This window comes from Anthonomus grandis, chromosome 1 (assembly GCF_022605725.1).
Source record: "Anthonomus grandis grandis chromosome 1, icAntGran1.3, whole genome shotgun sequence".
Taxonomy (NCBI): domain Eukaryota; kingdom Metazoa; phylum Arthropoda; class Insecta; order Coleoptera; family Curculionidae; genus Anthonomus; species Anthonomus grandis.
The window spans coordinates 4,555,461-4,580,513 of record NC_065546.1 but is presented as its reverse complement, the minus strand read 5'-3'; the positions used below and the strand labels follow the sequence as shown (position 1 = coordinate 4,580,513).

General features: G+C 31.9%; 1 protein-coding gene and 2 long non-coding RNA genes across 5 annotated transcripts in view; 2 read left to right on the top strand and 1 right to left on the bottom strand.

The window, feature by feature from the left end:
* Window positions 1–2,501: 2,501 nt before the first annotated feature.
* LOC126735987 (uncharacterized) lies at window positions 2,502–4,293 on the top strand. The gene is made up of 3 exons (XR_007660580.1): window positions 2,502–2,717; window positions 3,157–3,443; window positions 3,699–4,293. It is a non-coding gene; the product is annotated as an uncharacterized LOC126735987 (long non-coding RNA).
* Window positions 4,294–10,126: 5,833 nt separating this feature from the next.
* LOC126735762 (hybrid signal transduction histidine kinase D-like) overlaps window positions 10,127–25,053 on the bottom strand; it is a 40,177-nt gene continuing 25,250 nt past the window's right edge. For all 3 annotated transcript variants that reach the window (XM_050439867.1, XM_050439862.1, XM_050439877.1), the window contains exons 7-9: window positions 15,995–16,097; window positions 15,510–15,660; window positions 10,127–10,454 (exon numbers count right to left, since the gene is read on the bottom strand). In XM_050439867.1, coding sequence (XP_050295824.1) covers window positions 10,292–10,454; window positions 15,510–15,660; window positions 15,995–16,097 — 417 coding nt within the window. In that variant the 3' untranslated portion in view covers window positions 10,127–10,291. The remainder of the gene's footprint in view (window positions 10,455–15,509; window positions 15,661–15,994; window positions 16,098–25,053) is intronic.
* Window positions 12,686–24,147, top strand: LOC126735970 (uncharacterized). Its single transcript, XR_007660570.1, has 3 exons — window positions 12,686–12,758; window positions 22,391–22,637; window positions 23,366–24,147. It is a non-coding gene; the product is annotated as an uncharacterized LOC126735970 (long non-coding RNA).

Genomic DNA, 25,053 nt, shown 5'->3' with positions numbered 1-25,053 from the left:
AAAATTATATTATTTAAAATATACTTTGATTTTAAGTGACAAAATAATAGGTATTTAACTTATAGGTATATACAGGGTGACAATTTCAAGAGTAGCCATGGCTTATAATTTTTAAACCGTAAAAGATATAAAAAAATGCTTAAAACCGTTTCTATAGTAACAAGGGGGAACCAAAATGATGAATTTTTTAGGGATATACTATCATCCCCCTAACCCCCAGAGCCACCCCCTTAAAAATTTTAAATTGGAAGGGTAGTCGAGTGATACCTTGTTTGAAAGGTCTATTAATTCCCTATATTTTGCCGTCTTACTCATTAAAATCAATGCAACCATTTCCGAGATATGTATGTCCTTTTAAATGTTAGTCAATTCATCTTACTATCAGAATAAAAATATTTATTCTGATACTAAAATGAATTGTTAAAAGCCAAAACAAAACTCCAATAAATAGTACACTTATACTGAAATTATTGAATTGTCGGAATGGTATTTGGCGATGTAAAAAAAAGGAAAATTTTCGATGCCTGCCATTCTCGAAATATTTGTTGTTTTTTGTTTATTTAAATTTTGCCTTAAAATGTTCAATTTTTGGTTTGGTTAGTAATATCGTGGTTCTTTTTGTGATTTAAAGTTCTCTCACTGCTCTAGTTTTATTTTTACAATGGTTTATACGATCGCCGAAAGAGTTGAAATGATATTTATTTATGGTTCTCAAAATCGCTGTTTTCGTAGAAGTGCCACAATATTTAATGAGAGGCACCCAGATAAGCAGGTTGGGCATTATTACATCCAGAAGTTGGTAAGAAAATTTGAAGAAACTGGGTTTGTAGGTAATATAAAGAAAAATCAGCCAAGAATACTGGATGAAGCAACTCAGATTGAGGTTCTTGGGCATTTTGCTATGGATCCTGGTATGTCGACTCGTCAAGCAGCAGCTGCCACAGGAGTGTCTCGTGAATCAGTACGAAAGATATTAAAAATTAATAAATACCATCCTTACAAGCTACAGATTGTTCAAGAACTTGGTGATGACGATCCAGACAGGCGGATCGAATTTTGTGAATTAATGACCCAAAAAATAATAAATGAGCCACGTTTTATAAAAAACATTTGTTTCAGTGACGAGTGCACTTTTTATTTAAACGGTAACGTTAATAAGCAAAACTGCCGTTACTGGAGTGATGAGAATATTCATATTTTTAGGGAAGGGCACACCCAATATCCCCAAAAAATAAATGTGTGGGCCGGAATTCTAGGGAATAATATAATTGGGCCATTGTTTATTGATGATAATCTAAATGGAGAAATTTATGCTGAAATGTTAGAAACAACTGTTGAGCCTTTAGTAATAACGGAATTGGAAAACCAAAGGGATGAAAATGGAGATCTTGTTCTTGATGAAAATTTATTGCATTTTCAACAAGATGGGGCCCCACCACATTATGTATTGCCTGTTAGAGAGTGGCTAGATAATCATTATCCAGACCAATGGATTGGTAGAAGAGGACCTATTGAGTGGCCGCCAAGATCGCCAGATCTCACCCCTCTCGATTTTTTTCTTTGGGGTCACCTAAAATCGGTCGTTTTCAAAACGCAGCCTGCCACCATTGAGGAGCTAAAACAAAGAATTACACAAGAGTGCCGATTATTAACAACTGAAGTTTTCAGAAATGTTCGTCAAGAGTTTGAAAACAGATTGTACTTTTGCTTGCAAAATAATGGAAGCCACTTTGAGCATTTAATAAAATAATTAAAGTTCAATGCAGATTTTTATTGTTTTAAAAATAGAATAAACGCAATATTGCAGAGTGTTTTCCTAGTTCTTAACCATTTGTACTAATGTTCAAATGTTAAATATTTTATGACATTTTCAAAATATGTTTAGAAATTAAAAAACACTTAAATAACCTTTAATAAAATATTAAAATTGGCATAACTCTAAAATAAAGGCATTGATTATTATAAGTAGGGTCGCATAATATAGGGAATTAATAGACCTTTCAAACAAGGTATCACTCGACTACCCTTCCAATTTAAAATTTTTAAGGGGGTGGCTCTGGGGGTTAGGGGGATGATAGTATATCCCTAAAAAATTCATCATTTTGGTTCCCCCTTGTTACTATAGAAACGGTTTTAAGCATTTTTTTATATCTTTTACGGTTTAAAAATTATAAGCCATGGCTACTCTTGAAATTGTCACCCTGTATGTACAGCCTAGAGTGTGCATGTGTATATTAATTTTTTTTACTTTCTACTTTTTTTTTAGATGTCACCTAAGAAAGTAGGCAAACAAGGACAAATAATTCACAGCCAAGGGAGAGAGGTTATTTCTAACGTGGCAGCTTTTATGAAAAAAGAAGCAGAGCAAGGAATTACTATTTCTTTGGAAAATGTTAGGTAAGTGAATAATATAAATTCTTTGAAGATGTTTTTAAATTTTAATTTTTATTGTATTGATAACTTACAATAATAGTATATAATTATTTTAGACAACGTACGTTAGCTGCTACTCGAGTATCTCAGTCAACTTACAGAAGAGTGGTCCAAGAGTCAGAAGATATAGAAAATATACCTTCCTGTTCCTTTACCAGTCCAAGGAAAAAAAAGGTTAAGAAAATCTCAGAAGATTGGTAACATTACTTTGACCCAAATTAAAGATATAAAACAAATAGTGTATGATTTCTACATAGTTGGAAAAAGAAGACCTACTCTAAAATGTAAGTACAGTATATTTCAGTCAGTTGTAAAACCCAAGTAATTTACTTAGCCTACATTCCAATATAACACCAGAATATTTTATTATTTAGACATTAGCTGTTGCGTCAAAATTAATTCTAGGGATTATATTTTATTGACTTTATAAACTTGTTATCATTTTTTTGGCACATAGATAAAATAAAAAGGGTATAGGTACCTCCAAATAGGAACTTATTACATTTTAGTCCATTTAATTCTAGATAGATATATAGATCTCTCTAGATTAATTCTAGATTCTTATTTTGCAGAGTACCTGGCAGAGTACCTATCCTTTCTTTAATTTATTAAGCTTTTTATTTTATTAAGTTACGTCTTTGCTAATTTTATTTTTAAATATCATGAGAAATTTGTTTAATACATTAATATGTTCCTTTAATTACATATAAGTTTTTTTTATAGATGTACCAAAACAGAAGATAACAGAAAAGCTCTTATGGAATCCTACGACATACGATTGAAAAGGATCAAATATTTAAAGCAAATTTTAAAATATAAAGAGGAAGGCCGTAATATTGTATATACTGATGAAAGTTACATACATAGCAGTCATACAAAGGACAAAGGGTGGTTTGATGAAAGTCGACATAGAATTAGAAAACCCATTTCCAAAGGACAGAGACTGATAAATCTTCATGCTGGAGGAAGAAATAATTTCGTAAATAATGGGTTACTGATTTTTCGCTCAGGTAAAATTTTTTAGTTATTTCTATATAAAGTAATATCAAAAATGATATTAAAATGTAATACGCAGAAATGATACTCTTAGTTCGTTAATTGGATAAGCGGGTACTTATACTTTTCAGTCCCAGTTCCCTACCCATATTTTCACCTATAATATTTAGTCAACATTTTACCATTATCAGTATTGATATTTTGATAATTAATACCACACTGACAACTTTATACGATTATTTTAAAATCTTTTATTCTTCTCTATTTAGGGTCAAAAAGCGAAGACTATCATGATGACATGAACCATCACAACTTTATGAAATGGGCCGAAAATCAGTTAATTCCAAATTTACTACCTAATTCCGTCCTAGTCAATGCAGCTTATTACAATGTGCCTGTAGTCAAGAATGTTACATCTGGAAGTAAAAAGCAGGAAATAGTTGACTGGCTCAAGGAACGTAATTTTACATTTGATGCAAAACTCACCAAGACAGAGTTATATGAAATAGTGTCTGAAAATAAAAAAAAGTATCCTCTAAAAAACAAGTTGGACGACCTAATAGAAAAGCATGGACACATTGTGTTACGTTTGCCTCCATACCACCCAGAGCTTAATCCGATAGAAAAAATTTGGGCAACTGTTAAGAATTGGGTGGCAAGCAGAAATTCCACTTTTAAATTGACGGATGTCGAAACTTTGATATAGCAGAAATTTGCGGAAATTTCGAATGATGAGTGAATAAATATTTGCAACCATATAGACAACATAGAAAAACAATATTTCGAAAGTCATAGAAAGTCAAAGTCAAGAAGCATTGGCTTCTTTAAAATTTACAGTAAATACAGGCTCATCTGATGAAGAGATCGAATGGTCTTCATCGGAAGAATCTGATTTAGGTTGTAATATACTGTCTGATAGTAAATAAAAATATATAATATGTAAAATAATGAAATAAAATTTAAAGCTTATAACAATTTGTTTCTTTACACAAGTCGTTTAAAATACCTAATCCTTAAAAAAAATGCGAATAAAGAATAATTTTCCCTAAACCATAAACCATAAACCTATTTGAAGTCCTGTTTTATAAATAATTAGCGAACTGCATCCTCCTGTAAGTAAAACTATTTTTTATTAGATTTTTGATGGCCACATCATAACGCTAAAAAATATAATTTCAATTTATCTACATTTATTTAAACGAATCTCGGAGCAATTAAATTGAAATATATGCATTCTTAGTTGGTATTTCAACTAAATCAAACGCACTTATAATATCGCTAGCTATACCTACTAAAAATCTAGGGCTATTTAAACTCTAGTACAAATAAATATTAATAATTTCAACAAGTGTGCCGCCTCCACTGTCTTCAGACCTCGACATAGTCATCTGACCCGATCGATAGAATAACGAGATGCGCGGATTTTGCCGCCTGTTGATGTCACCGGTTCTTTATAAACTTTTCTAACTATAATAGATACAAAAATAAAACTAAGTTACATAAAAAACATATTTACTTAATTAAAAACACTAAAATTTAAACCTGCTTCTGACATTTTCATTTGAGAGAAACATATTAAGTTTAGTCTGAGAAATAAAGACTTATTTGTGGCACATGCTATAAAAAAAAAGACATTGAAACATCAAAAATTATTGTAGAGTTGAAATAAAATTCTTTGTTTGATGCTTGAATAAAATTGCATTAATCGTTCAAACATTTTTAAAAATACGCCTAGTTACTACCCTTTCTTTATTTTAAGTTGTCATTAATGCCGATGACTGGTAAATTTTCAGAATTAGAGTGTCTGTTAGGGGACAGTTCAGGTAAACTCCATAATGATTTACAAAAGCTTTTGGAGCTAAAGAAAGCAGGTGCATACAGTTGCACATTTACAGTTTTTTTTCAAAATTACCCTAGAACAACTTGACCACCGTGCTAAAATTTAACGGCGGCAAGTACTCCTATGATTGGAACCTTTGGTGTGACACTGAAAACAATTTTACCACTAACCAAAACTTGTTATTTCCTATTAACTTAAGTATTAAATTGGCCATAAGGGATTGGATCTTTATCAGTGTTAAGAATAGTTTTGTGGTTTTTGAATATTCCTTAACTTTCGTAACTTATGTCTTTGATTCATCTTATCAATAATTCTAGTAATTGTTCCTTTTTCTTTATTAAATATGTGTTGTTGTTAACTTGTTAAAAGTGTTACTACTTAGGCCAAATTATGTACCATGAAATGCAAGTTATTTTATGTTGAAAACAATGGTTAGAGTCACTAGTTATGTATCTAAAATCATTTGTTTGTTTTCTAAAAATATCAAATTCTAACTTATTTTTGGTGACAAAAGTATCTAAGAATGGAAATTGGTTATTTGTTTCTTGTTCGAAGGTAAATTTAATGAATGGAGAGTTATTGCGTTCGATAAAATTATCAATATTGCGTTTACTTTTGTCGAACATCAACATATCTTAACCAAACTCGTGGAAAGTATTGAAATGTATTTTTTGCATTTAACGCATAACGGTTTATGGAGAGCTCTTCTAGAAAGGGAGAGAAGCAATAACCAACCCATGGCTGTACCTTGAAGTTGTTCACAATACAAATTGTATTGAAAAATATTTAGTGACATGCAAAGTTTTGTAAATTTTTTTTTTTTTGATATCAAAACCATTACTTTCCAAGAGTTTAATCAGATATTCCGAAATCTTTGTATAGGAATGCTTGGAACCAAAAAAGATACATCAAAAGAAACAATAATTTCTTCTTCACTTAAAATTAAATTATTGAATTTTGAATTAAACTATTGACCGTTTTTGACTAAAAAAATTCATTAAAGGTAATGTTAATTTTTCAAATTGCTTTACCAAAAAATCTGAAATGTTATAATTTGACGACCCTATAGTGGAGACAATCGGTCTCATTTTATTGCCAGGGTTATAGATTTTTTGTAAACACTGTAAAAATACTGTAACTTGAATTTATGTGAAGACGAAACAAAATTTTGCAATTATTTAATGTTGTGTTAACATACAACATCATTTTTGATAAATCGTTTTTTGAAATCTAATTATAAATATGGATCATAAAATCATCAACTCGTTTAAAATATTCTGCTTGGTTTAAGATAACAACCTTATTTTCTTTGTCAGCTTTTAAATAGAAACAACCTTTTTCTTTCAGTCGTTTAACAATATTAGAATACAAAAAATCGAACTTAATGGCCTGTGGATAAAAAATTCATTCTGCTGGATTTCGCTCACAATCTGGGTGTTTGCGTTGATTCACAACTACGATTTAGCGAGCATGTAGAGCACTTAAGGCGGAGCGCATTTTCAATAATTGTTATTAATAGGCACTTTTTAAATTTTAAACTAAGAGAAATATTAACGGATTCGCTTGTCCTTTCAGTCTTTAACAACTGTAATTTTGTATATTAACCTTGCCTTGATGTGCTTCATAGAAATGTCACGCAAAATGCCTGTGCTCGTTGAATTTTTGCCTTGAAAAACATGATCATATACAGGGTGTCCCGGTTCATGTGGGAAATCTCTCGGATCCAGGTAGAACATCAAAAAATAATACCGAACGTTCCTATAAAAAAAATTCCTACAGGCCTTCTTTACGAAGATACAGCCTCCTAAAGGACGCTGCTGGAAATTGGTTTTTCATAAATTACTTTTAAACTACCCGGTAGAATTTAATAAAAATTTTAGGCGATGAACACTATTAGGGACCTCTTAAAATGACATCCTTAAAATACATTATATCGTGGGCGTACAAGCAAAACCGTATAAGTCCATAGAAGTGAATTGTGAGAAAAATGGAAAAAAAGATTTTAATTTGCCTGTAAAAGTTGTTTTTGAATATGTGATATTTTAAAGCTGTAGACATGATTTGTTAGCTTTTTTTTAATGATAATTTATCAGTAAAACACCTATATCATCTAAGTTTTTTTTTTTTTTACGTTTTTTACATACAGGTTGGACTTACATTTTTTTTCTGATAAATTTATTTATTTTGTTGGACATAAGTGATTAATGGTAAATCATCGTCATCATCACTACTGTCTGATTCGACCAAGTGTTCTGGCGCATTTGTGGATGTTGGCAAAGAATTGTACCATCCATGGAATTCGGCCGGAATTATATTGTTATGGCACAGTTTTAGAAGATCCTCTTTCTTCTTTTCAGTGATTGGCAGTTGCTTGCTGTATAATGGTTTTAAGACCTTCGGAAAAGTTGGGGTTTTCCCCCTTCCAAAAACATTAATATACTTATAAGGGTCAGAATGCATGTATTTAAATTCAATTATGCCTGGCTTGTCTTTTGAGTAACGTAATGATTTGATTAGTAACCAATTGACTGTGTTTCCTTCTGTATCTTTACTCTTATTTCGAAGTATTTTTACAGACAAAGCCTTTAGATCATAGAAGTCATTAAATTTTAATTCTTGGACATTGTATGGTTGACTTTTTTTGTTTTTATTTCTGTTTGATCAGGCGAGTCTAAAAATATAAAGCCAATCTTGAATTGTGTAAACTGGTACATATTTCTTTGCATGTTCAATTGAGCTATGCATGGAGTCCACCTCCATGTAGGAATGCCCACTTTCCATAAAATTATGTTGAATAACTTGAAGGTGCGTAACCTGCACTAAATACAGCAGTAAAAACAGTTAAAACTAGCGAATAAAAATCTAATAAAAATGAAAGAGATAATAATTTGCTGAACTGTAAAATGCATTTTAACTCTAAATATCCAAAATTTAAGAAGTTCTATCTACTTACCTTTCGGTGTAGCATCGCGCTGTTCCCCAACCCTTTCATAAAACCTGGACACGTTAGAGCCTATTATTCTATTATAACTAATAGAGTTTTCATCACTACTACTTCTCTGGTTTAGTGTATTATTACACGCCATAAACACAAGTTTTTTCCCTCTGGAAGACATACTGACCAACCGCCACAAACAACAAAATAATGTAAACTGCCGGCAAATAAAATAACACAAGTACGCGTAAATATTTACTTAAATGGACTTACAGGTTTTTTCCTGTTTAAACTTATCTCATGCTCCTAATAAAAATCGCTTAAGTGCACATAACTGATTTTTTTTGTTCAAAATTAAAATATTTTGGACTTAGGCAAATACATGTGGCCTATATCTTTTAAAGTATGGGGAAAATGGACTTAAATGATTGTTGACTTGATGAGAAATCATCGCGCGGACTTAGTGGTACGAAAAACTCAAGTTCGTCAAAAAGTGGACTTAAGGGATTTCCTTGTACGACCACGATTTGATTTCTTTTTATTTTTTATTGAGATCTGTATTATTTTGAAGCAAATTGAGAGAAATTGTTTTTAAAATTTAGTTTATAATTTTTAAGTATGTTATATATATTTTTAATATTTATGATCTGGTTATGTATGTAGCACATGTTGCTAAATAAATATATATTATTATATAAAAAATGGTTACATGTTACTAAGAGCCGTGGAGAAAGAAACTATAAGGCATTTTGTCAAACGGGGCAATGTTGGGCAGATTTATTGCAGCAATGCAGGATCTAGAATTTGCATTTTATACCCCATTAAACAATCTTTCGTTTTCAAGGCTTTTTCAATATTGTTTAATTTTTATTTATTTAATTGTTCAGAAATACCTGCTAAAATGTTGCAAACTTTTATAAAAAAATGAAATCGGGCTTGGATTTGTAAAAACGTTGAATATTAAAGATGATTAAAAGTTACCTTAAGTCATTATTTTATTTGACAGGTTTAATTTAAGATTCAAGCCTAATTTTTTCAGAGGTTTTGCAGCATTTTAACTGGCGTTTCTGTACAATTAAACTAAAATATTTTAAAAACAGTGCCTTAAATCATAATTTTGCAAGAGTAACTTTTTTTTCCAAATTAAATCGAGAACCTAACAGTTGACTTCTTATAAAAAAATATTTTATCACCTCGAAGATTTGATACAAAAAGGACCAAGTACCTCCGTATGTTACGCCACTGGCAATTTTTAAAAAAATTAGCTTCTTTAGTATTTGACAATTTGCTACAATAACCTGCATGCAAAACTTAATTAAAATTGAGATGGTAGTTTAAAAGTTATGATAAATAAACAAATAATTATTCTTAACTTTAACACCCTGTATCTTTGTTATTAAACATTTCTGAGACAAACTTTATGATAAGAGTATATTTCTTTTTCAATTCTCTATCACGTATTAAAATTAATGAGATTAAAACTGGACCACCCTGTGTAATAAATATATTTAAAAAATACATTATTTTAAAGTAACCGAGAAAACTTTGAAAATACTGTTATTGCAATAAATTATAAAATATCTTTGAATTATGGGCTTATTTTGAATAAACCCTCTTTTAAAAGGGCTAGATTATTTTTGTAGAATGAAATACAGATGTAAAGTTATCACTGTTTTTTTAGACTTGTATAACAAACTAAAAAAAATCTCAGATCGCCTTGTTCTACGCTGCGCTATTACTAAGATAAATTATTTGTTTATTCAATGTATTTATTATTATCACAAATAATTGGTTTATACTTACTTGGTTTATGTAAACTTTTATAAAATAGATCAAAATTCTTTTTTGAACTACTCCTGATCTCTTGAGCACGCTGAACAACAAATTTACCAAAACTCAAGAAAAATATCAACAATACTACATGAGGTAACAATACTATTTATTTATTAAACTATTTACTATTAGCCAAATAGCTATTAATTATAACAAATAACTATAACATTTATATTAGTGTTTGCAATAAACACTTTTAGGATTTAGTTAGTAAACATTATACCCAAATTAAATTTGAATAAACATCAAAAGTCTTATGAACATACTGAGGCTACAGTTTGCTTTTCACCACAATAATAATGAACTGCATAATCGGAGATGTAGGACATTCTTAATAGATTATCCAGTTCTTGTTGTGTGGCCGCCCTAATGCTAAGGGCGGACATATTATTTGGTCCTATCATCCTTCCAACAGCCCTGAGATTATGAAAAAAAAAGATAAAGTATTGGTTTAAACTAGCAAAGGTATACGAGGGTGGTCCCAGAAGTACCCGGCCTGACCTAGAGATGTCGGTAGCAGTTTGAAAAATATCAGTGTATTAGAAAGTATACAATCTATAAAGCATATGTTTCAAGTTTTAAGACGCCACGTTGTTTAGTATTTCTTTGGCAGCCATCAATAGTGAACGTTTTCAGTGAATTTGTGAAAATGGAGAAAATTGATCATCGTTATGTGATACAATACTTTTATTTGAAAGGCCTCAGCCCAACCAATATAAAAGCTGAACTGGATTCTACTCTGGGTGAGTCTGCTCCTTCATTAACAACAGTAAAATATTGGGTAGCAGAGTTTAAACGAGGCCGTACGAGCTGCCAAGACGAGCATCGCAGTGGTCGACCAAATGAGCTGACGACTCCAGAAATTTTAAAGAAAATTCACAAAGTAGTGGTACTGGATGATCGTCGACTGAAAGTGCGCGAGCTAGCGGACATAGGCATTTCAAAAAGTGCGGTACATCGCATATTAACTGAAAATTTTGACATGAGAAAGCTGTGTGCAAGATGGGTGCCGCGTTTGCTCACACCCGAGCAAAAACAGTGTCGTGAAGATGTTTCAATTGAGTGTTTAGCGAAATTTAATAGCAACAAAGCAGAATATTTGCGTCGTTTCATAACCATAGATGAAACATGGGTTCATCACTTCACACCCGAGACAAAAGAATAATGGACTCAAAAGGGAGAACCGACTCCAAAGAAGGCGAAAACCGTTTCATCTACAGGCAAGGTCATGGGCGTCGGTTTTTTGGGATGCGCGAGGGACAATTTTCATTGACTATCTTGAAAAAGGTAAAACTATCAACGGCGAGTATTATGCGAACTTATTGCAACGTTTGAGCGAAGAAATCAAGCAAAAACGGCCGCATTTGGTTAAGAAGAAAGTGTTGTTTCATCAAGACAATGCACCAGATCACAAATCCGCTATTGCAATGGCCAAAATTAACGAATTAAAGTTTGAATTGCTACCTCTTGCACCCTATTCGCCAGATTTATAGCCCCCTCAGATTATTTTCTGACCGAACTTAAAAAACTGACTTAGTGGTCATTTTTCAACGATGAAGAAGTGATGTCTGCAGTTAATAGCTATTTCGAGGCGCAAGACGGTTTTTATTATAAAAAGGATATCGAACTTATAAAACATCGCCGGGAAAAGTGTATACAATGCATTTTTTTTATCTCGGGTCATAGGGTTTTACGTGTAATATTTTTAACCCCATGTCAGAACCTGTTCTATTTAATCGATAGGATTGAAACTTGGAACAAGTGAAGTTTAAGTTAACAGACTTTAAAAAATCCCATTATTTTGCAAAAAAATTTGCGAGAAACCTATTTAAAATACGTTTTTCTGATGAAAAAGTTTGCTTTTTCTGCACCTCGTAACCTTCATTACCTTCACACTTCAAAGCAGGTAGACAAATATCTGACAGTGACACAAAATAATTTCCTCAAAATCTCAAAAATATATTTTCAAAAATCAACAATAAACAAATAAAACCTTTCAAATAAATTGTTCAAAGTGAACTCCAAATTGAGCCAAACAAAAGCCCAGACAGTTGTAGAAATGTCTTTTAACATTTAGGAGCTGCCGGGGAGTAATGGTACGCGAAGCTTCGATAATTCTATTACGAAGTTCTTCGATATTGTTGGGTCTGCCTCTAACAATATCAAACGCTTTCGATGATAGATAGCCCCAATAAAAGTTATCTAAAGGGGAAAGATCGGGGCTTCGCGCCGGCCATTTAGATGGACCAAAACGTCCAATCCAGCGTCCGGGAACGTGACATTCAAAAACTCGGTAACAGTCGCTGCACTATGACCGAAATGATGAAACTTTATGATGATGAAACCTTAAGTAACAAAATTCTGTAACTTGGAAAGATTTACATCACTTCTTTAGGTCATAAACACAAATTTCCACACGCAAATCAGGAATATCAAATATGTAAATACGGATTTATTCATAAATAAAAAAGACTGTCAAATGTCACTTACGTCAACTAATATTATTTATTGGGAGTGGCTACTGTACTAGTACGATTATCGTAATTTTCTGTCCTGTCTCATTATAGGTAAGTATTTGTTTATTCATATAATCATAAAATCGCGGGTGCATGTGAAAAAGGTTTTATGTCATTTTTTTTGTCAAAACTGGTTTATGTCAGAAGCCGAATTTAAAAACCCTCCTTTACGTATGGGAATAACGAACTAAGTCATTATACACGCGTAAGTCCATTATTTTCAATGTGTCTAACGAGATAAGTTACACTTTTATCACAGCTTAAATAATTACATTTAATATACATTTAATACTTTTAATAATAATACATTTAATAATTAGTCTTCCTTATGCTGTGCTTTTATCGTGTAAAATGCTCTATGTCAGACATACTACAAATGCATTTTAGTTTTTTTGCAATCGCGCGTGAAAAGGGACTTAAGTCAAACATATCTGCTGCCATACATTAGCGACACTTGCGGATTTTTATAAAAATTTGACCACCACCAAAGACAAAAATGCTGATACATATCCTGATGCAAGTTCAGATGAATCAAGTGATGAGTAATATTTTATTCCTCTTAAAATAATTTGAATATGTTCTTTGTTTTAAAATTAAATGCTTTTAAGTTGAAGAAATAGTCCATTGCTTGAATTGGAGTTTAAAGTTAAGGTAAGTAAAACTCTTCAAGTCGTCTTCCAATATTTAATAAATTTAGAAAAATTTATATATATTCTCTACATGTTTCGAGAGTGTAAACTCTCATTTTCAGGAGAATAACTACAAAAGTAATGGTCTTTAAGTACAAACGCAAAATGATGTAAACTTACCCTTGCACTGACATTTTCGCAATAATGCCACACCTTCTTATGTTAAACCATATAGATTACCTTTTTCACAAAAAGATGAAATACATAAAAAAGTAACTAAAATGTGCCAAAATGGTATAGTTGAAAGGGCACAAAGTGAATGGAATTCTCCAGTTTTATTGGTTCCAAAAATAGAAACTGAAGATGAGAGTTTACACTCTCGAAACATATGTAGAGATTCGTTATATACATTTTACATTCGTACATTGTTACAAGTCATATTCGATACTTTGTTTTTTGTTATTGTGTAAAAAGAGTTATGTCAAAATTTTAAGAAATCTAAATGTTGTAAGTCAAAAAAAATGTGAATACTATTTTATACCAAACACTAGAAAAGTTTACTTACTTTACAATAAAAATGCTCCTTTTAATCTACTTGATTCTAAGCAAAAAAAAATATATGTTTAAAATTTTAGTCACAGCCCAAAATAACACTTCAAGTGCGAATTACTCAAATTCGCTATTTTTGACATACAACTTTTTTCCCATGCACCCGCGAAATATGCACACGGGGCGGTAGCCCCGTGTGCGCATACAAGGCGGATGCACATGGGACTGTGTGGTTGGCGCACATGTGGAGTTGGGATTGTAAAAAGGGATTGAAACCTTGGGTTGGCGCTAAATAGTGGGTTAGGTAGTCGTTTGAGCCCCACTTAGAGAATGGGATAATAGTTAGAAAATGGGAATTTTCTAACTATTGGGCTGCCGCCTCGTGTTTGTGCCTATAATTCCTATGTCTTATCCCTATTCCTAATCCCTATAATGAATTTAAAGATAGTTACTGTTTTGACTATAAGTTAATGTACATTAAACCTCATCGTTATTATTTACCTATTAATAATTAAATATCTTAAATTATGTTTTATTTTAATTTACACTTATTATATACCTATTAAATTACATAAAATATCACATAATTTAAATAAATAATACCTATTTTTTAACACCTGTTCATGTAATGTAAAATCTAACTATATTATGCCTTTATTATCTAAAATTGAGTCCACAACCAACCCATCTAACTAAAAAGTGTTCCAGACAAAACCAAAAAATACTACTGGGGACATTGAAGCCACTGCCATTTGTGTCAATAAGGTTGTTTTATTTTTCTTGTGTGTAAAAAATATGTAATTAAATGGGGTACAAAGCGATAAAAAATGCTATAAATTTACAATAATAGCCTCCAAAAAGTTCCAAAATTGCCCCAATATATATTTTTTTTAATTATAGCAAAATCAAGAGCTAAAAAACATTGTGCAAGCCGGCAATAATTACGTATTTAACGTATGTAGAAAAACCTTCATAATTTCCAAAGTTTTTTATTTTTTCCAATCATCCTCACTTTTTTATCAATATTTTGACCACACTTAACATTCTATGTAAAAATCTGCAAAAAAAAATCGGTTTTTAGACGCCCCTTTAACTTTACCGGACCCCAGTTTCGGTTCTTTTTCGTTTTAAGTGAGAACTGGCGATGCATCCAATCGTAATAAATTTTTCATGAAACCGTTGTACAGTTGATCTAGACGGGACGGGACGGTTAGGATAAGACACGGCAAAATTATCTACCACTTCTTGCGCCGACATTCCTCTAATGTAGTTTGAAACCATCTCAATACGTTCCTCCGTAGTGTAAATCGACATTTTAAAGAGTTTTTGAACAATTTCAATGGAGCAATTTAAAAATTGTTTTGTGTCACTGTCAGATATTTGTCTACCTGCTTTGAAGTGTAAAGGTAATGAAGGTTGGAAGTCGTGCAGAAAAAGCAAACTTTTTCATCAGAAAAACGTATTTTAAATAGGTTTCTCGCAAATTTTTTTACAAAATAATGGGATTTTTAAAAGTCTGTTAACTTTAACTTCACTTGTTCCAAGTTTTAATCCTATCGATTAAATAGAACAGGTTCTAACATGAGGTTGAAAATATTACACGTAAAATCCTATGACCCGAGATAAAAAAAAATGCACTGTAGAGCTGAAAGGAGATTATGCTGAAAAATAAATACATTTTTTTCCAAAGTTTTCTTTCTTAGGTCGGGTACTTCTGGGACCACCTTCGTACATATGTTCCAAGCAAATATTTACAGTTAAGTAGGGAAATTAATTACCTCAATTCCTGCCCAATATAAAAATCGACGATATTTATATGGGTTGAGTTGCAGTAGTAGGTCAATTGTAATACTGGACCTCCCCTTTTGTCTCTCAGTAACATTTTTTTCTCAAAGCGAATATTGCCATCGGTTATGGCAACAACGCATCCTAAAAAATTTACTATAGTTATAAATAATTAGCAATTTTTATGTGTTTTCCTTTTGTAACTTTTTTACAAATATCTGAATTCTCTAGTTATTTAAAGTGTAGAATCAAGTCGAAAGTGTCTTTCATTTTACGAGACAGCAATAATTTGGTTTCATAAATAAACTACATATCTTCTTGTCGTTCTTAAAATTCATCTAAAGGATGAATTCATATTAAGATGTTGTTAAAAGAGTTGCATATCATTGAAAAAGTCACTTTGTATTATCAACTTATTTAAGTCAAAGATCCTTATTTTAAAAAAGTACTACTACTGAATTGACCATAGAAATCTTACCGAATACTTGATAGTAACAAAAATGATTCTGGAAAATCTTTCCATACTTAATAATCCGCTCAACAGACCCAGTGAGGATACACAGTTTCTCATTGTCTCTATCCTAAAAATTATGTACGATTAATAATTGCAATATTGCATTAAACTGTATGTACAGGGTGTTTCACTAAGTATGGATCACGAGTATATCTCGGGAACTGACATCATTGGATTTTTTGAGATTATAAAAGTGGCCAAAAGAAAAGCTGGAAATTATTTTTAAGCTCGGAAGTTGGCCACTAGATTTTTCTCCGGAAAATGTCAGTTTAATAGGTATTTTTTTTCACATAATTCGACACCTTGGAATATTTGTCGTCATTTTGTTCAAAGACCATTGCCGTACCGACTTTCATAAAGTAGGCGAAGTGTAATTGAGGCGTGTTTTACAAAAAACACATATGTCCAAAATCCAAAATTTTCAGGAAATGAAAAAAACATTTTGTTTTAAAACAAATTCATTTCTTCATATTTTTTATTAATTACAGCGTATATCAAGCTAATATATTTAATTCTCGTTTAAAAAAAAAAAAATTCTAATATATTTGTCAAAAATTTAAAAAAACTGTTAGACATAAGTTGTTTTTGCAAGTAAAAAAAAGTTAAATAAGAAAAAACAGACGTTTACACATCTCGTGAGAGTAACATAAAATAAATTCTAAACAAGGATTAGTTTAATAGTTTGTAGTAAATTAATCTTCACATCCACCACTATTATCATCTTCTTCATTAATGTCCATGTTATCAGAGTAAGTATTATCCAGAATACATTCATAGTAGTTTTTATTAGCTACAAGACGTAGTAACGGTAACAGTGATCTTAAATTCTCAGCTTTATTTGAAGCAAACGGAAGAGGTTCCTTGTAAAGCCTTTCCAGTTGGATGTTGCATGATAAATTTGCTTTGGCCACAATACTGCTTCTAAATGGGATAATGTATGATCTTTTAAAAAAAGTAAAGATGTTTGGTTAGTTATTTTCATAATCCTACCTATTTTTTTTAATGTTGATAGCTGGCTTTGGAGTTTTTAGCAAAAAGTTGCAGGTCGCAGTTTTTATATCAAAAAAATCGTATTGCTTCATTTTTATTAAATTAAATTGGTTAGGTTTCATTCTGACATTTAAAATGATATTATCCCAATTCTCTGGTCTCTCAGCTCTCTCCAGGCGTCTTTTCTTTTCTTTATCAGGGCAAAATCCGAATCGTTTGGCAAAAAGGAATGACTTCTCATTGGAAATATGTATTCTACTGAATCAACGAATATTGACGAAGGTGTACAAAAAATGAGCCATTACGTAATTTTTTATTTTGCCCTGGGCAACCGTCACAAAAAATAACCAAACTGCGGTTATGGATGTGGTTTTTAAGGAAATGCAGTAACATCGAAGTGACTTCATTGGCACCCTTTTTGGCTTCATTTTCAAGATAAGTGTAGATCCAAACATTATCAGTTCCAAGGTCATGTATACCAAAAACATTATACCAAAGTTGACGGCTATAAAAAACATGGTTAGATGGTATGTGAGGAAGAAAACTAATACAACATTACTTCTCCAGCTTTTGCTTTGATTTTAAATTTTCTGAACAAGTGTCAGATCTTGGAAATCCAAATTTAATGTTAAAATATGTCTTAAATACTTTCCAGTATCTTTTATATGGTATTTTATATTATAACTTTGTAGGAACATTCTATGCATATCCCTTAACGTAAGAGATTCTGGTAAATAGGAACAGTTTGGATTTTTACGACGTGAATAATGCGAGCGTCTAGCGGAAAATGATTTTATATGGATGATAATAAGTCCTGTAATGTGATCTGGAGTTTTTGTTGGCCTATTTCCATGTATTCCTCTTTTGTCGTTGGGAGAAGCTCCAGTAGTCATAAGGGCATCTCGAATTCGCCTGAAACGAGCATCTTTAATGTCATATAGGCTGAGAAAAGCTTTCTTATACACTTTTATTTCAGATTCATCCACCCTTATTTTGTAAGTAAAACTAGCACCGTAAGTTTTTTTATTTACTTCAGATCGGGGACGTCTTCTAATATGTGGTTCATTGATATGAGACCAGTTAAATGAGAATCTTGATTATTTTTGTCAGTTATATTATTAAACTGGGTAATAATAGCAATTCTTTTTTCTTCAGCAACTTTGGAAAAACAGGAATTTTTTGCAACTATAAAATATATTTTTTTTATTGGAAAACCCACACTTAAAAAATATACCCTCTAACATACCTGCATGCTTCGCCAGTTTTACGCGCTAAAACACGTTTGCCCTTGTGATTTATGTGCTCTTCACCACGAACTTTTAACTCTTTGATCACTGTCTCCTTCTTTATTTTCTTTGGCTTTTTTGTAGGCCAACTAGTTAACACTTTTTCACGATCTTGCATTTTTTTAAGTATAATTTTTGTGCAAGAAAATGCAAATTCTAACCTCCAGTCAAAAATCACAAGAACACGTGTGGTTTATAGACAAAACAATAACAAACTGACTAATAATTCGAGCGCTTCAGCGAGATTTTACGACAAAAAGCACACATGTCCTATCCTGTCGCACGAACTAATGCTGTATTTGGTGGAAAAACAATGGACATGTGTGTTTTTTGCAGAATTATCGAATTTTCAATTAGCTCTATCTTAGTACTTGTGCCGTTTTTGTAGAATCTTATTATAGGATATTAAAAACATCATATTTTTAAACTAGATGGTCCACTAACTCAATTTCGTTGATTTTGGACATATGCGGTTTTTGTAAAACACGCCTCAATTGTTTAAATGGCTATAACTTTTAAAAGTCTTAGAGTAGTACGTAAAAATGATTAATAAAATTGGTAGAAGGCGTCATTTGAATTAAAAACTAATACTTTGGTTTTTCACAAAAATCTAAATGGGCGCGGTATAATTTTCAAAAAACTAGTCCATTTTCTCAAAGAGACTTCCTAATAATATATATTCGGAGGGTAAAGGGACACAAAGTCAACGGTCTCACAGTATGTAGATTCATATATGTATAGTATGAATCTACTGATTCTCTAAGATCGTTAACTTTGTGTCTCTTTACCCTTCGAATATACGGTATAATTTTGAGCAGAATCGGAAAGAAGGTTAAATTTACTAGACAAAACATGAAAACCGCAGTTGGCTATCTTTTTTATTTGAGAGTTATTACTAAAGCGCGGATTTATAAGCATAAAAATATTGAAAATAAGCATAAAAAATGGCATATATAAAAACTAAAAATGCAGTATAGGAATACAATATGAAATACTTCTAAAACTGAAATATGTACCAGGAAAAAAATAAGACAATAAAAATTTTCGGTAGTTTTTATTTAACTTTGATAATATAAACTAATGCATCATTAATAATAATCTTTTTCATAAAAGAAACATCAGCTCATATTATTCATGCTTGAATGATGCAATAATTAAATGTTTCTCTAAATTATCCACTGAAAGTGGATATTTTGTGGAGCCCATTCTTCTATCACTCAAAACAAGTTTTAAATGGGAGAAACTTCTTTCAACATCTACGCTGGTAATTGGAGCATACTTAAATTTCGGAATTAAAGCAGCATCAGATATAGCAAGGTCTTCAACAAAATCTCCTTTAATCACATTTGAAATTTGTTTTAAAATTTCATACCCTGTATTTTTGTTTAAAACTTCATTAAGCTTATTATAAATTATTTTTTCCATGTACTTTTTGGGTTACTTATTTCCATAGATTCGACTAGAGCAAGACCCTTTTCTACAAGTTGCGTGATGGCCTTGCTTACAAAGTTATAGTTTGTGTTATTAAAAGCCAAATTCTGCTTAAGTTTTTCATTTTTGACTATCTTTTGGCACTTTAAAATTGATTCGGAGGAGGATTCAGAAAAATCTAATACGATTTCCTTGAAAGATTCCAAATGGTTAGCATAATAGTAAGCAGCGTCCAGCCCCAGTAATAAAGTACCCCACCTTGTAATAATGGGTGCAGGGGGTAGTGGTATAACTGGCATCCTTTCTCGAAATAACTGAGCTCTTAATGGTGCTTTTACAAAAAATTTTTTCCTGTATTTACCAAACTATTTACCAAAGGGAACTGGGTACGAATAGTTTCAGCTACCCGATTTAATCCATGTGCTAGACATGTACAATGGACTAGATGTTGATACAAAACTTTTAAATTAGAATATGCCTTTACCATGTATGCAGCTGCATCAGAGAGCATTAGTAATATTTTTTCACTAGGAACAGGGTCTGGCAAAAAGAATTTTGTTAGCTCATCATGAACAAATCTAGTAATGGTATTATTACTTGTTTTGTCCAGCTGCTTTGAGCTAATTAAAAAAGCATTACTTGAGCTATCTTCGCTCAATATTCCAATCATTAAATGAGCCATGTATCGACCACATGAATCCGTCGTTTCAACTACGCAAAACCATATGTAGTTGCATCCTATTTTTGTTTTAACTTCTTGTATTATATTATTGTAAACTAGATCAATATAGTTTTTGCGCAAAGTTGATTCGGATGAAATATGTCTACCAGTGTATTTCTGCAGAAAGGAATTGAATATTTGACTATTCATATTTAATTTATAAAGCGCGACTATTTAATTTAAAACGCGCGATACGATGCGACGTAATGGGCGCAGAAGGATAGCAGGCTCTACTAGATCATATTACTTCTGCTCCAAATATGCATGAAAATAAGCACAAATAAAAAATATGCATAAAAACTAAAAAAAGGCAAAATGGCACGAAAAAAAAGTTACCGAAGGGCTTCATTTCTTGTAATTTATATGAATATATGTTCAAATTAGCTTAGCCATCAGAAATTACGTATGGCATTATTTCTATAAATCCTCGATTTAGTTATTACCGAAATAAAAATATTTGACGCTTAACAGGGGTATGCCACTTGACATCAATAATTATCGGGCCTCTTTTGTTCTAAAGTTGTCATAAAAAGTTAATTTATTATAATAACTTCATAATCCTAATCTTATTACAATTATGTAAGGTAAATCTAGTAAATCATTGGCCCATTTTGCCTGGAGATAAATAAATGAAATTGCAATTACTTTATTTTAGACAGTTTATATTTTTAATTAGTTGTTCATTGATCTAATTTAAACTCTTTATTTTTATTCGCTGCTGTTGTATTATTTTTATTGTTAAAATGACTTATACCAGTGCCAAGGCTTATGACGTACATTTTCAGTGTGTTAAAAGTGCTCCTATTGCGGCAGGTAAATATGCTGTAAAATATTCCGGACGAAGGCATGATAGTAGAAAAGTATTTCGACGACATTAAGGACCACAGGAAGTGTATATCCCCTTCATGTGCTAATCAGAAAGTAAAAAACCATGAAGATAATGTTATAAACGTTCTCGCATACGTTGAAGCTCTGGGGTAATTATAAGGACAAGGGAAATTTCGCTTCATCTAGGAATCTGTTTGGTCATCCTTCGGTGTTCCGAATTTTAAAGGATTTAAACTTCATCCATATTATAAATGCTTGTACCAAGCTCTATCCGAAAATGATTTTGACAAACGGCTCGACCATTGTTACTGGCTTAAAGAAATGTTCAACAAAAATTCCCAGTTTGCCTTTCAAATTTTATGGACTATAGTTGCTAGTTGTGTCAAAGTTTACAGAATATAATATATATATTCTGTAAACTTCGATTGTGGTAATGATAACTTGCATAAAATTCTTTGTGTGTAATTTTTATGTGTATAGAGGGTGTTAGTAAATAAGTGCGACAAACTTCAGGTGGTGATTCTGCTTGCTCAAAAATAATGACAGTTTGCTATATAAACGTATGTCCGCAAAGCCTTCGTTTTCCGAGATACGGGGTGTTAACGGTAGTTTCTTAAAAATTGACGATTTATTTATAGCTTTGAAACTGGTCGAGATATGAAATTTCGAGGGTTTTAAGAGGTAGTTAACGCGCATTTGTTGACATGCCATTAATAATTTTATGTTAACTATTGGCGCGCATACGGGTAAAGATCTCAATTTTTTTAAAGAAAAAAATGGTACGCCACTGAGATATTTTAAATTAAAAATATTTTTTGAATTCCTCGTTCAATTTGTGACAAAAAACCTCTCTTACCTTTTTTTCGTATGTGGCGTTGCTTTTATGCAAAAAAACATCTTGACGCGTATTTTTCATTTCTTTAATTAACAACATTAAACCAGAACAATAATAGAAAATAACAATACTAAAATTTTAAATAGACGCAAAGCTACAACAAGTGTTCAAAATGACCAAATTCTTCGCCTCATTGATTCTCGTATTCGCGCAAATATTCCTAATGTATTTCTTATTATCTCACAGCCGGCTATAATTCGATTCCTCAGGTCTTCAACGTTTTCGACGGGAGTGGAATAAACTAATGACTTGAGAAAACCTCAAATGCAAAAATCTAGAGGATTTAAATCTGGTGATCGAGCAGGCCAGTGTTCTGTACCTCCCCTACCTGTCCAAGTTTTGGAAATACTGTATCTAAGTGATTACGTACATTGATACTAAAATGGGCTGGTGCACCATCATGCATGAACCATAAGTGTTGCCTCAACTGTAAAGGAATTTCTTTAAAAGGAACAGGTAACTCTTTCTGTAGGAAATGAAGGTAAGATTCTCCTGTTAGGCGTTATGAGAGGAAATATGCCGATTAAATGATGGTATACATTTACTGAAAATGAGCTGATTGAGCTGATGAAAATGAGTAAATATAGTGTGATTGTTATAGAAATGTCGTATGCAATGTCTTCCAAAAGTAGCCTCCTCAGTAAACAAATTACCATTTAAAAAATTAGGAATGATTTGATGAAGAATCAATTGGCAAATAGGTTACCAAAACAGGTGGAAAGTAAATGTTTGGTGCGGGGAATAACGTTATTGGGCCATTTATTATTGATAGACATTTATATGGTGAATCATATCTTAACTTTTAACAAAATATCTTGCGAATACTGTTAGAAGATGTTCCCAGTGTAACCGTTATCCAGATCGCTGGATTGGAAGGGCTAGTTTGTTCCTATGGCCACCTAAATTTCCCGATCTAACTGTATTATATTGCCCACAAAAAGAGATCTAATAGAGCATATTCAAAATACTCTAAATTCTATTACTCAGGCGGGAATTAAAACAGCTATTACCGTTTGTAGGGAATTTGAAAACTGCTTTTTGATAAATGGTAGACGTTTGAAGTTTGTTTCTTGTTAAAGTTTTTGTTCTTTTGTTTTGGTTATAATCCGTTGACCTTTAGACATGCTTTACATTTATTAGGATTAGTATATTTAAATTAAATGATCTTTTTATTATAATTTCAGAATTTAAATTAGTCCGGTGCCTAGATAAACTGCGAAGGGAGGTGTCAAACAAACAAAAGGAACCCAATAATTAGTAATGCCAAGTGATTTTTATTTCGCTAATAACTCGAAAGGTAAAAAAGGTAGGCGATTGCGGTTTGCAGGTTTTTTCTAGTAAATTAAATCTACTTTCCGATTTTGCTATCAAAATTATAGCGAGGCTTTTAATTTTTGTAGAAAAATCAAAGTAATAATGTTTAATTCAAATGACCCCTGCTGCCAATTTTACTAAAATCTTTCGCATACAAGTATATACATTTCCAAAGTCCAAATTGAACAAGTCAAGTGAAAACTGGATAAGTCTTATCACAGTGGCGGCTGGTCTATGTATGCTGCAGTGCTGCAGAGCCCCAAAGAAAATTAAATAATCTATTAAAAATATGATCTATAAACCAAAACCCAAAAAAAAAGAAAAAATCTCCGTCTCGCATATTTTTTACTCCTTTTTTATCAATTAAACAAAACGCAAACCCTCTCGCGTCATCACCGCCGAACCCGCCAGCACCTCCAGTGCATCAGCGAGTCAACAGCAGCCGAGTAAAGTAAAGTACCGTCGACCCGGTCGACGATTCGAAATAATCATCTGGTCCACACGATCGTGCTCTACGCGCTCCTTCGCACACCCGCGCTGTTCCCCGCCACCCCCGTGTCTATCGGAATGGTACGCTGAAATAACCCGATAATTCGCTGCATTTATTCCAGCTCTAGGCGGAAAATGCAATTTGAGACTTGAGATCGGGATTTTTTTTAAAAACAATACAGTGTGTGTGATTTTGTATTTTGTTCGTGTACGGATTTTGTTTTTGTTGAATTGACAATAATAATATAATTATTTATGAACTATGGAAGTGGTGTTTAATTTAATTAATGTGAAGAGATTTTCTCATTCTTATGAAGAAAAACTTAAGTAAAAAGCAAAAGGTAGACCATTGCCAGATATTATTATTGAAGAAGCTGGTGTAAGTAGAGGAAAAAGTTATACGCGTAGATTTAATAAAGACATTTATTTAAAAAATTAATGGATTTGTGGCTGTAACAAAAAGAATTCTTTATACTGTTTTCCCTGCCTACTTTTTGGTGGCGATAAAGCTTGGACGGAAATGGGGATCACCGATCCAGAACATTTGAGTTTGAAAATAAAAAGGCATGAAAACTCTAAAAGACATCTTCATAATTGTATGGAATTGGCGTTATTAGGATTAGCTAATATAATGACACAATTAGATTCTGCGTATTGGTTAACAAAAATATAATGAAAATGTATCAAAAAATGTATATCAAAAATTATAAATTGTATTAAATTTTGTGGAGCATTTGAAGTGGCTCTTCGGGGACATGACGAAAGTGATATTTCTGAGAATCCGGGGATATTTCGTGGGTTGATCAACTTTTCTGATGAATTAGACGCAACTCTAAGTGATCATCTAAAGAATTCTTCCGTATTTAAAGGCACCTCTAAAGAAATACAGAATGATTTATTACAGTGTATCCTTGAAGTCTGTCATGAACAAATAATTGAAGAAATTAATCATTCGCCATTTCTGGCAATCATGGCGGATGAAACAACGGACGTTGCTGCAAAGTCTCAAATGGTTGTTATTTTTAGATATGTTTGCGATGGTGAACCAATTGAACGATTTTGGAATTAT